Raw genomic sequence first — 14,432 nt, 5'->3', positions numbered from 1 at the left:
AAATACTTATCATAATCAATTTATTATTATGCATTTTGTCGGAGGAAAATGGCGGACGCAAGCACTGCCTGGAGGTGTGTCTAATTTACACTCGCTGGTTGGTTAATTGATCAGCATGATTGACAAGAGGCGATAATTCAATTATTTTTACCACAGTGACAAGAAGCCTTGCCAAGAGGCCAACATATGATGGGTTTTATTTTCGTTTGAAGTTTTTAAAAGATGCTCCCTTTCTGGGAAAATTAAATTAAGTCTCGTCTGTCTGCGTCAGGAGAAATTAACAGTTAGCTATCGGCGACACTGCTATTGTATTCATTTACATGTCATCGCATTGGATACGTTACACTTAGCATAACGATTGCTTGGAATATTATCATCTGGGTAGCCACATTTAATGGTGTAAAATTTTGTAGAGATAATTTTGCAGTACATTCTGTCTTGGTCAGCGTGACACGCAACCATTAAGATTAATGTATGGGCTATGCTCGCAATACATTGCCGAGAGCGAGGAACGGGATGTGCTTTATCTGGGTAATGAATTGGATTTTAATTAGAGTTCGTTCGATAACGGTCCGACATATATGTCAATGTAGAATTAAGTGTAAGGAGTGACAAGGTTGAGACAAGTGAGAGCAAATCTTTTGGAAAAGTTTGAGCCATCTGAAACAGGTGTCATACAATGATATTTTCCAGAATAATTATTAATAAAGGCGGACTTGAGATGATTATTCTGACTTCGATGGGCGATTAGAGAAAGTAATCATGATTTGCTAAGGTAAATGAGGGGATGTTGTTCCCAGTCGATATTCAAGGTCTTAAAATAACATCCCTCGCAATATTAGTCATAGTTTTTCTACCAAAAGGGGTAGCTGACTCCGAGATCGGTATAAAGGGGGCGCTTTACAGATATTATGAACTTCTGAGATAGTGGTGGGTGTAATGTGAAGTTGTTTATATTTGCAGCTGACATGTCCAAACTGAAACAATAATCGATCAGGTTTAAGTTCTATAGTTGTGAGGTACATCTGTATTAAAGCTCACATATAATTTCTGCCTAGTGTCGCAGTTTTTCAAATTTGTAAATAATAAAATAATTTTAGTATTATTTCACTCCCAATAACGAGGGGTTCATTTCCTTTTAAAGTCTTCCTTACAGAGGTCTAGTTGATACAAACCACTACTTTTCTGAAATTGTTTCAGCAAGTTAAACAAACAAACAAAAAATAACTATCTACCTTAAAATAGTAAATCCGCATTATTTCGGGCAGGTAAATGAATTCCGATAGGAATTAGCAATATATTACGTACCAGACGACAGTATAAATGATATGTCTGTATAAATCGGCGCAATATTTGTAAATGAACACTTGTTTTTGTTTTGCAATGTATTGTAGGCATGACTGGTACTAAAACGTACCATTGCGGTTCACCCCTATAATCCATTAAAAAGATAATCTGATACCAGACTTGACAGCAACTTGCAGTAAGATACCTTCTCTGACTTGCAAAAATGGTGCCTATTTGTACAGTAATTTCTTGAGCGTTTACTATCGTTCATTCTATCCTGATCGCACAAAATTATTAAGATCTGTTCAGTAAGAAAATTTATATTTTTTAAAAGTATTTTTATTTTAAAAACTGGTAAAAACTGGTAAAACTGCGTTATATCTCCTTGGAAATATAGGAAGATTAATGTTGTTACTATTGTCTATACATTAATTTTCGTGTTAGTCGACTATGTTGTCGTATACATAGAAGAGAATGGATCACTTTTATGAGGAAACATAAACGAATTATTTAAATTTAATATAAAGGGTATGTATGCATGTAGTAGTGTTGAAATGTACACCAACACAAGAGTGGCTATTCTGACACCTTCCTAATTTTTAAGGTAGAAGGCATGAACCTAATTATAATAAGCCTAACATTTATAAATTCACACAAAAGCTAAATCTGCAATGTGGTTTAGATTTACTTTGAGTTAGGCTTGAAAATGGGTTTGTTTGTTTGGTGATTGCCTGTCACAGTTAGACTAACACTGGAGATCAAAAGCGTAACTTGGGCTGCAAATGAACAGCCGACTTGGCTTACGTGTTTACGTATATCTGCTACAGAGGTAGATATCTAAAAATCGAGATGGTTGAGGGCTGATGAAAAGTATGCTAAATTGTTATAGTACTAGTAAACTATATTCATGCATAAGGCACATACTGATTCCTTTAGCTGCCTTGTCCCAGAAAAATATACAATATAGCTTTTTGTTGTCAAAAATGAATGTAAAAAGAGGGGTTGGTGGCAGCGTTGGTTCATTATAAAAGCCACCAGTTGTATAAGGAATTAACCTGATTGCCGTAATCGAAGTCTCACATGCATGCTTTCAACAAAAATCATTAGTTTGTTTTTAGTTGTATCTTCAGTGTAAAATTATTCTCATTTTTCTGCAATTAGGATATTGTACGATGAAAATTCACCAGATAAACTGTCCAGTGAGACCTAATATTCAGTAGTATAGATACTTTGAGAAAATGAATCGAAATCTTACCGAATTTCTAAGGAATCTGTCAGACTGCTTTTACCCTAAGAAATGCATAGCACTTTCACGCGAATCAAGTTATTGGTGATTCTGCCAGCACTTCACGTGGCTCATAATGTATCCATTAATTTAACATACGAGTCAAAGCCTTTTCCAGCGAGTGAAAACATTCGGTTTACTAGGACCTTATCCATAGTCGTTTGTGAAAATATTGACTGAAATAATGTCCTATTTATTGCAGACGGAGCTCAGTAATTTTGACAATAAGTGCTTTAGTAGCTTTGAATGGTTAAATATTTTTCCCCAAGGTCAGAAAGCAAAGGTGTTCGGGATGGTGACTTTAGTTACAAGAACTATATGGAAAAGTACTAGTCAGAGATTCCTCTGACCCTTGTCACCCCATTTTTGATATGTGGATATTTATGTTAGGGTGTAGGGCCAGAGTACGTCGTTGCTGAAATTTGGTCATATTGTCGATATCACGTGACCATATGACCTATAATGTCATTGACATGTTGGTTGCGAGATTTGTATAGTCATGTGACTCGGGATGCAAATATACAGATCCAGGTCAAATTTCAGCAACGATGTACTTTCGTCTCGTCTGTAAGCGGATTAAATACATAACGAATGCATGATCGCAATTTCTGAGAAAATAAATCAGATTCCTATCGATTTCATGCAGGTATATCTCGATGAAAGGTCGTTCAAGTTTGCTGGACAGGCTAGGACGCGGCTACCCCATGCCCACACCAAATGGTGTCGGCGAATTCCAGCTTTTCGATAGGGAATGGACTCTGACCCTACACCTCAACATAAATGTCCAAATATCGAAACTTGGGGTGGCAAGGGTCAGAGGAAACTCAAACTAGATAAGTACAAGAACGAATATTAACTAATGATAACATTACTGATGCAAACTAGATCTAAGCGGAGTTAAAAATACCACTTTACTTCTGTATTCCATCTGGGTGTAACTTAACTATGGATTTTTTTAAAATGTATAAATGGGAACTAGATATTTGTATGACTTACAGTGTTTGTAATGAAGGAAGGGATCGTAGTGCATCTCTGGGAACGTCCTTGAACTTGTTATCCTGAAGAAACCTGGACATAAAAATAAACTACTTTTAATTCTCTAAAATTTTATTATCTATTACCATCCCCCTCCTTATCCCCCACTTGCATACGTCCAAACCGCGGTTGAGGATTTGCAATGAATTACATATACTGCATATACTTGCTTATAAGTCGTGTACATCTGCAAACTGCATAGACCCTGATCTGCCGTTGCATAATACAAAGGCAGACATGGGTCTATGCAGTTTGTTTATGTATATGAGTAGCCAGTAAAACAAATAACATATATACTGATATACCAGCACGTTATGTAACGGCAGATATCGGTCTATGTTGTTTGCAGTTGGACCGTCTTATAAGGGAGTATATAAGTAGCACGTGTCTCCTTAGTATACGCACACGTGCTTTTGTTGAGAAGGTTTGAAAATGTCACTGTAATTATGACTTTTGTAAATTGGAATTTGATCCTCTTCCCGGGCCCCGGAATGGGACCACTATCGCGCTTCATTACGTATGGACAAGATAACAACGTATTCGTGAATTTACATTCAACAGCTTAGGACGGACAGACAGACACATCCCGGATGCGTGGAAAAAATATGACAGTCTCTCTATGCATTAACTTGTGAATGAAATTCTGAATAGATTGCTAATCTAATTCATTGGCATCAAATATGACCCTACTCTTTGCTAATAAGCCCTTAATATGGCCCTTCTGTTTGCTTTACACACTTAATATGCCCTTCTCTTTGCCAATACGCCCTTAATATGACCAATCTCATTGCCAATACGCTCTAAGTATAACCCATCTCTTTGCCAATACGCCCTTAATGTGACCAGTCTCATTGCCAATACGCTCTAAGTATAACCCATCTCTTTGCCAATACGCCCTTAATGTGACCAGTCTCATTGCCAATACGCTCTAAGTATAACCCATCTCTTTGCCAATACGCCCTTAATGTGACCAGTCTCATTGCCAATACGCCTTTAATATGGCCCTTTTCTTTGCTAATAAGTGCTTAATTTTACCCTTATGCCCTTAATACAACACATCTCTTTGCATTACGCCCTTAATATGACCCATCTCTTTGCCAATAAGCCCTTAATAAGCTCAATCTCACTGCCAATACGCCCTAAGTATAACCCATCTCTTTAATATGGCCCTTTTCTTTGCTAATAAATGATTTATATGACCCTTACGCCCTTAGTATGACCCATCTATTTGCTAATATGCCCTTAACATGACCAGTATCATTGCCAAAACGAACTTAATTTGGCCCTTGTCTTTGCCAATACGCCGTTAATATGACCAATCGCATTGTCAATACACGCTTTATATGACCCTTCTTTTTGCCAATATGCCCTTAATATGACCATTCTCTTTGCCAATACGCCCTTAATATGGCCCTTATCTTTGCCAATACACCCTTAATATGACCAGTCTCATTGCCAATACGCCTTTAATATGGCCATTTTTTTTGCTAATAAGTGATTGATATGACCCATACGCCCTTAATATGACCCATCGCTTTGCACTATTCTTTTAATATGACCAGTCTCATTGTCAATGCGCCCTTAATATGAACAATCTCGTAGCCAATACGCCCTTAATATGACCAATCTCATTGCCAATACACCCTTAATATGACTATCTCATTGCCAATACACCCTTAATATGACTAAACTCATTACCAATACACCCTTAATATGACTAGTCTCAATGTCAATACGCCCTTAATATGACCTTTTTTTCTAATACACCCTTAATTTGACCCTTCTCATTGTCAATAGCCCCTTAATATGACAAATCTCATTGCGAATACGCCCTTAATATGACCAATCTCATTGCCAATACGCCCTTAATATGGCCCTTTTCTTTGCTAATAAGTGATTGATATGACCCTTACGCCCTTAATATGACCCATCTATTTGCCAATACGCCCTTAATATGACCAAACTCATTGCCAATACGCACTTAATATGGCCCTTTTCTTTGCTAATAAGTGATTAATATGACACCTACGCCCTTAATATGACCCATTTACTTGCCAATACGCCCTTAATATGACCCATCTATTTGCCAATACGTCCTTAATATGACCAGTCTCATTGCCAATAATTCCTTAATATGACCAAGCTCATTGCCAATATGCTCTTAATATGGCCCTTTTCTTTGCCAATACGCCCTTAATATGATCAATTTCATTGCCAATACGCCCTTAATATGACCCTTATGACAGATCTGTACTTCAGTATTTTCTAAATCATTAAAAGAAATAGCAAGTTGTCATCAAAAGTGTTATCACAATTTTTCTTGGTCATACACGTTTGGTGTGTAACACATAAGTCTATTAATATAATGAAGAAATTTCCCAATGTGAAATTTTAAAAAATATAATTAAAAGTGATTTGTTAACTGTATTTCATACTTACAAATTGGTCAGCATCACGAGTCCGTTAAATGCATTAGATGAGAGAGTAGTTAAAGAATTACCAACCAAATACCTGCAAGATAAAAAATGTACTTGAATATTATAACGTCTAATGAAATGCACGATTTTTTATGGGCAATAATTGAATGTCTTGAAGGATATTTGACAGTTGCTGAAATGAAGAAGAAAATAATTAATTGTTTCGTTTCCATATCAACATTTTGAAATCCTTATGCAACCCTTGATTAATATACAGTTATATTACTGGTGCAGAATTGGTTAAAATAAGCAAGCATAAATCTCAACAACGATTTAATATAGACAGCAGAGTATAAAATAAAACACAGTACATCACACTGTTGATATTTTAAATGAATATCAAATAGAAATATAACGAATATTAATGATGTCTCAGTAAAGTCAGGCATTTTAAAGAATACGTACGATATAACTGGAAATACACGTCAGAAGAGTGGAATACAGAAAACTGCGACTGTCAAAATATTTTGACTAAAGTTTAAAACATTACCCTTGTTTATATAACGTACTATGTACATAACTTGGCCCCTATTTAAAACACTACCCTCGTTTATATAACATACGATGTACATAACGTGGTCCCTATTTAAAATACCATCCTTGTTTATATACCATACGATGTACATAACTTGGCCCCTATTTAAAACATTACCCTCGTTTATATAACATACTATGTATATAACTTGGCCCCTATTTAAAACATTACCCAAGTTTATAAAACATACGATGTACATAACTTGGCCCCTATTTAAAACGTTACCCTTGTTTATATAACATACGATGTACATAACTTGGCCCCTATTTAAAACGTTACACTCGTTTATATAACATACGATGTACATAACTTGGCCCCTATTTAAAACACTACCCTCGTTTATATAACATACGATTTACATAACTTGGCCCCTATTTAAAACATTACCCTTGTTTATATACCATACAATGTACCTAACTTGGCCCCTATTTAAAACGTTACCCTCGTTTATAAAACATACGATGTACATAACTTGGCCCCTATTTAAAACACTAACCTTGTTGATATACCATACGATGTACATAACGTGGCCCCCTATTTAAAATACCACCCTTGTTTATATACCATACGATGTACATAACTTGGCCCCTATTTAAAACGTTACACTCGTTTATATAACATACGATGTACCTAACTTGGCCCCTATTTAAAACGTTACTCTCGTTTATAAAACATACGATGTACATAACTTGGCCCCTATTTAAAACACTACCCTTGTTTATATACCATACGATGTACATAACGTGGCCCCTATTTAAAATACCACCCTTGTTTATATACCATACGATGTACATAACTTGGTCCCTATTTAAAACATTAACCTTGTTTATATACCATACGATGTGCATAAAGTGGCCCCTATTTAAAACGTTGTCCATGTTTACATAACATACGATGTACATAACGTGACCCCATATTTAAAACATTACCCTTGTTTATATAATATACGATGTACATTGCCTGCCCCTATTTCACTAAACACATTGCCCTTGTTTATATGACATATTTATACGTTGGACATAATCTGTCCCGCCCGCCCCCCCCCCCTCCCCGTCCCCCCTTCACGAAACATACGATGTACATAACCTGTCCCCCAATTTTTGAATGCACTTGGTCCTTGTTTATATAACATATTTTTACAATGCACATAATCTGGCCCCCAGTTCACAAAAATCTCTATTTTTTTCTCTCACAAAATCTTTCTTATTGCTTGATAGCCAAGAATTAATTTTTCTCTGAGAAATCTTCAGGCAATAAGATTTCAATGTCTGTCATAAATAACACAGATTCTTCTGAATCAGTCTTGGCTTATATTCGAGGAACATTTGACGATGCTAGTAGTTTTATTAGGGAGTTCCTCTCGTCTTTTTCCTTTATTAAGAATGCAATGATTCAGAATTGTACAATATTAAAAGCTACAAATTTACTTTTATATTTCTTTCTATCTCTACCTTGGACAAAAATTTCCAATACTGTCAAAATTGTAAGACAAAATATAAACTGAACGAGAAGAGTAGAGATATTTAATCAAACGGTTGCCTGAAAATCTTCGGAAGTGCTGTACTTTGATGAATGATTAGTGCAATCCTTTCTCTTTCGTTGGTGTTTGTGTTTTAGATCTTTCCTTGCCTCTGTATAAATGCAATATATGGACAACTTATGATCAAGAACAAACTAGAAATCTGACTCAGATGTGTATCAGAAAGAAACAGAAATTTATTTATTACCAATCGAAAATTGACGTATAACCTGCGTATAAGGTCTACATAATTGCGAAAAGTCCAACAGATCTACCGTTGCATAATGGGCCAGAACATCAGGTAAACAGTGCAGAACCATATCTTTCGCATAATGCGACGGAACATCAGGTATAGAGCGTCGAGCCCACTATTTTGTAGCATAATGCGCAAAATTATGAGTATAAAATAGGTAGACCCATTTCTTCCGTTGCATAATGCATCGGAATATCAGACGAACAGAGTTGACCTATATCTTCCGTTGCATAATGCGTCGGAATATCAGACGAACAGAGTTGACCTATATTTTCCGTTGCATAACGCGCTGGAAGATGAGTGTCTGCACTGCTTGCATGATATCACACCAATAACGAACAGCGTACTAACTGATCTTATCTGCTTGCGCATTAGAGCTAAATCCACATTGTTCACATTTGAGTGTGCGTTATCCGGAATCAAGTACGGATAGACAAAAATAAGGGATGTACGATAACTCTCTCTGTTGGCTCGGAGACTTAGCTTTGCCCACGCAGATACAGGATTCTTCGTTCGATATAGATTGTTAGGATTTAGAGTAGAGATAGTGGACCCCTGCTGAGAGTTAAATACCGTTGACAGATACGGACACGCATATCTTAATTGTCAAAATTCGATAACTAGTATAATTTAAACGGGTCCAAAAATATGATATCGTATTGTTTGTGCAAACGTATTCGTCTCATAGTTGTCATCGCATTAAACGGCGGCAGATCGGTTCTACGCTGTTTATTATTTCTTATAATTTCAAGCAAGCAGTGTACACCTCATCTGTTACAGTATTATTCAACGACAGATCAATACATTGTTTATTTTTCTTATGATTTCAAGAAAACATCGTACATTTCATCTGTTACAGTATTATTCGATGTCAGATCTATGCGTTATTTTGCTTACGATTTCCGGCAAAGAGCGTATTTACGTGGAAGATCAGGATTTACGTACGTTTTTTTTATGATTTCAAGCACACGCCGTACACTTCATCCGTTAACTAATTATGCGATGACAGATGAGGTTCTTTGCTGCTTATTTTTCTTATGATTTCAAGCACACCGCGTACACTTCATCCGTTAACTAATTATGCGATAACAGATGAGGTTCTATGCTGGTTTTTTTCTTATTATGATTTCAAGAACACGGCGTACACTTCATCCGTTAATAAATTATGCGATGGCAGATGAGGTTCTATGCTGTTTATTTTTCTTATGACTTAAGCAAAAAGTGTGCACTTATTTTGTCAGAGTAAGCTCGTATCAGTGTCTACGTTTCTTTTTTGTTGTTGTTATGATTTAAAACAAACAATGTGCACTTCATCTGTTAGAGTATTATGCGCTGACAGATCGGTTTCATCGCTGTTTATTTTTTACGATTTCAGGAAATCACGTACACTTCATCTATCGGAGTATTACGAAAAGGCAGATCCGAGTCTACGTTGTCGGCAGTTCAGATGCGCGGTATACACAGATAAATATAGGGACAATTTTTGTCCCCACCCCACCCCCAGCATCATGGAGACTTCAAGTTCATAGTCAATGACTTTGCATCCTGAGGTATGCTTCATAAAGAAAATAGCCTGAAACATTCATTCTGAATATCTAAGTTTAAAAAAAAAAAGTAAAAGAAAGGAAGAAAAGAATGAAAAGAAATTAAAATGCACACATTGTTTTAGGTTTCTGAGTGTTCATTAATCATTCAGATATATAAATACCGGTACTGAATAATATTTTCGTTATTGTTTTATTGTGACTGCGACAAATTATTATTTTAAGGTTCAATGACAATTATCCATTTGTGAAGACAGACAAAATTCCCCTTCTGCGTCAAATGCATATTAACGAATTTTAGCTCAGATGAAACTGATTTTGCTTTGTCTGTTTGTTTTTGCAAAAACAAGAGCAAATACGTAAACTGGAAGCAAGATAAGTCGAGAGGAAGTTAGATAGGCATGATGACGGAGCGTGGTAAGGTATGTTAGACGATAAGTATCTATGTAGGTATAGAGGTGGCAGGCGTTCTCGCTTAATATTTTTGTTGTTGTTTTTTTTGGTGGGGGAAGGGCAAACATGTAGTAGTTAGCTTTTAACTTTTACGGGTGTGGGCCAAAACATGTTTAGAGGTGAAATGGGGGGGGGGGGGAATACAAGTGCCCCCCCCCCCCCCGTCCTATATGCGGGCTGCCATGATAAGTAGGTAAACTGAAATCAGAGTATTAAAAAAAAAAACAATGACATTGACGGAGCAGTGATTCAACAACAACAAAAGCAACTACAAAGGAAATCGGTAGTGAACAGGAAGAAAAGGTCATTGAATAATTCAAATGTGGATAAAACGATACTTACAGGCTCTCTAATTTTCTGAACTTCTTGAAGGCGAAGTCAGGTATACTTGTTAGATTGTTCATACTCAGCTCCCTGTAGCAAAAAAACAATAAATAAAAATATGTCAGTCGTTTTGATTGTCGTTTATATTTTAGACATTTCACTCTAGTACACATGCTATTCTCTGTCAATGTGTTTTCTAACATTCAATATTACCTCTACAAATGTAAACTATATCAAATCAAAGCGTCACAAATAGCATCATGACGTTATATGAATCAAATGCGTAATGTCCAAGCAGTAAATATATTTCGTTAAACTAATTTGAGGTAAAGTCACTGATTTTCATCATATGAAGGAATAATCTTGTATTTCATATCATTTCAAACGAATTATATGAAACGTGTTTAATTATTTCAAACATTTGCTGCAAAACATGAAAATTATTTAACTCATTTCATAATTACATTTAATTGAATATTTTATGTAGGACATATCTATTTACACGTTGTAAATCAACAAAATAGTGCCATATATAAATTATGCAATATTTTTATTAAAAATGTTATAAAATAATCATATTTGTTAATAACCTGTCATTAAGATAAAAATATGTTGTATTACGATGACCATTTATCGCAAATGTGATGGTTATCGCTCATACTAACATCAAGTTATTATTTATGGTTATTTATGGTTATCGCGTCAATGACATTAAAATGTCAATTTGATCAAATTCATAATTATATTATGACGTTATAAAATCTATCGATATCCATCATTTTATCATTAACAATGGTGGTGCCAGTCTCTTTTATCATATATAAAAATTGTACCATTCTACCCCCCCCCCAATCCCAACAAACAACGATGAAGTAAATTAAACTACTTCGATAGGTAATTGCCTACCCGGAAAACAATATTTCCACTTACCCGATAATCAGTCCATACAAATTAGCACATTAGGGAACTAATCATTATAGTTTTCCTTTTTTAAAAAAGGAAGAGCTGAAATTTCAATGTAGGCTATGCAGTCACGAAACTACATTGAGCACGCATTTGTACTACTCACCCAGACAAATAAAATCTTAATGTTACATAATTTATGATCAATCAATGTCAGGATGATGACATGCATAGATATGTATCTTATCTTTAATAAATGAAACATTGTTCGAAATTCCAGTAAATTTGAGATTCTGAAGTTAAATATCGTTTTAAATTGTATTTTAGTGTGAACTTAATTGCTGTGTTCAGACAGTTTCGTGCCAATGAGGATAGACTAAAATTTTTAAGCTGCCCGTTTCATCACCACAGCACCTTTATCGTTAACGAGCAATCAACAGTGTCATGCCGCCTCACTGTATGGATCAGGGTAAAACACGAAACCTCCATTAGGTGATGAAGTTTCAAGTTGTTATTCCAATAGATTTGATACAGACTGAACTGATGATTTAAACGTTTAGTGATAAAGTCCTATCCTATGTGGACATAATACATTTATAATAAGATATGACTTGGTATGTACGTGTAATAATGACTCTTGAATTTCCCTATTCCATCGTCATCTCCATTATATCGTTGAAACTACCTGCACGCATTTTGTTGGTATAAAGTTACTCCGGATGTAAAAATGCCCAGGGACAACAAAACTAACATCATTATATCTAAATGTCGTCATGGTAATAGATAAAGTATATACGATGGCGGAGGGGAGTAATAAACTGAACATAGTAATAACCGATAAAGCGTAATGTGCGACATCCTTATTAACTAACATGTATACTGCAGTAATGACTCGATATAGCCTTTCTACGAAAATTCAAGAAATTGTTTGGGCGTATGAATAGTTGTACCAATGATTTGGTTCTTTGTTTTCTTGGTTGATTTATTGATGTCTCGCTTGATCAGTCTGGAAATGGATTTTTGATCGGTTGTTGAATCAGGAACGTGCGTAACTGAGTCGCAGAATGAACACCTGCGTAGCACAGCTACACTGGGACAACGTAGGAAAATAATCATAAAGTCGGCGTTTGGTGCAAGACTTTGTGCCAACGTCAGACCGATCTTCAATTGCCGACGTTGGGAAAGCACAAGATGGGTCAACGTTTTCCGACAGGTTGTAATTCCGACGTTGGAAAATGCTAGTTGGGTCAACGTGTTCTGTGGTTGAAATGCCGACGTTGCGATGTATGCGTTGGCCCATTCTTTGGCTACGTTTTACCAAGTTTAATAATTATCTAGCCACAGAATAAATCATGTGACGCCCCTTGAAACTACATATCTAAGGTAAACAGAGTACTTGTTTGAATGGTTCAGTACGTGGTCTTGTGTCTGTGGGTATGTGTCGACATTTTAATACACATTTATTGGATTATTTTTATATTGTATTATGTAAGTACATTTGTATTTGCATATATTTTTGTATTTGCATATATTTTAGAATAATATTCAAGATAATAATAATTATTACGGAAAAACGAGTGTGACCTTTAATATGTAGAACTGATACTTGTTTTAAAACATGTCAGATGTCCGTTCCCTGCAATCATGTCTTGCACATCATGTAAATTGTTTATTATCAAGAAATTTGTGGAATTATCACACAAGGGTCACTCAGTATATTACAGTTACCGCTAGAGTCACTATCTCGAAGGTGTTTGAAGAGTAAGCACAAGTACGGGTAAACCGAGCGTTTCTATATTTTGATATCTTTTTTGATATCTTATTTTAATATCTTAATTATTGGGGTTTATGTCGGTTTGCGAGTCCATTAACCTTAATTCTGATCTGCAGCTCTTGACATATTTCTAGTTCTACATGGATACTTTCATGTTCTGAATTTCAGAGGTAAATAACAGCCCCCATCAAAATAAAACAAAACCAAAAAGCAAACAAAAACTGAAACAAAGCAAACAAAATACAAAGACAAAAACAAAACAAAAGTCTTTAACTTTCTGAAGATATGACTTTATGCACATTATAATGTCACGAACGCACTTTCAAAAATTAGTGAAATCTAAATTGTGATTTCTTTTAAAACTGAATTTCAAAAATAGTTAAAGCTAGTGTGCTATTTTCAAGTACATTTTTAGAGGACATTCGTTTGCATCAACTGTCTGCTTCAGACAGCACACGGTTTCACTAATACCGATTGTAAATAAGCGTCAATCCAAGAAGACGAATGACGTGCAAGGATAAGTTCACTTTCTCTTCGCTATGAAAATTGCACAAGAATCAACTTTGTCATGTGACTGCCTCGTTTTTCAGCGGTGCTCCAAAAATCCCGGAGAGGGAACGGAACCCTGCTCAGATAGTAAATGTTAGGGTCACATGACAACTGACAAGCGTGTTTGTTAGCTTTACATATTAGAGTTGTCAGCTGCATCTGCATACAATTACAAGAAGATATAATGGAAGCTAAGATGTAATTATTTTTAGTTCTTTTTTTGTTTTTGTTTTTTAATAATCTAATTCAGAGAAACAGTGTCCACCTCATTTTGCAGTGTCAAGAAAGCAACTCTTTTGATTATCTCGAAGTTGTTTGTTGATCAAAATTAAGGTCTTGCACCAAAAATATGAAACTTTTTAACCAAAGAGCAGTGGAAGTTAATTTCTGTGATTGTAATTCTATGGAAAAACAGCACCACACCTAATCAGTATGCAAACGCAAAAAGAGACGAGAAAGTCACATGAAATACCTGACCTCATTTAACATGAGAT

General features: G+C 35.5%; 1 protein-coding gene across 1 annotated transcript in view; it reads right to left on the bottom strand.

Moving 5' to 3' along the window:
• Positions 1-14,432, bottom strand: part of LOC149784993 (uncharacterized) — a 155,626-nt gene that overhangs the window by 67,759 nt on the left and 73,435 nt on the right. Inside the window, exons 2-4 of the mRNA XM_089978671.1 lie at positions 10,731-10,802; positions 6,047-6,118; positions 3,569-3,640 (exon numbers count right to left, since the gene is read on the bottom strand). Coding sequence (XP_089834797.1) covers positions 3,569-3,640; positions 6,047-6,118; positions 10,731-10,802 — 216 coding nt within the window. The remainder of the gene's footprint in view (positions 1-3,568; positions 3,641-6,046; positions 6,119-10,730; positions 10,803-14,432) is intronic.

Source organism: Sinohyriopsis cumingii, chromosome 13 (genome assembly GCF_028554795.1).
Source record: "Sinohyriopsis cumingii isolate HCF-2022 chromosome 13, ASM2855479v2, whole genome shotgun sequence".
In the NCBI taxonomy this organism is placed as follows: Eukaryota; Metazoa; Mollusca; class Bivalvia; order Unionida; family Unionidae; genus Sinohyriopsis; species Sinohyriopsis cumingii.
The sequence above is the reverse complement of the archived record's forward strand: the minus strand, read 5'-3'. Positions and strand labels throughout refer to the sequence as shown.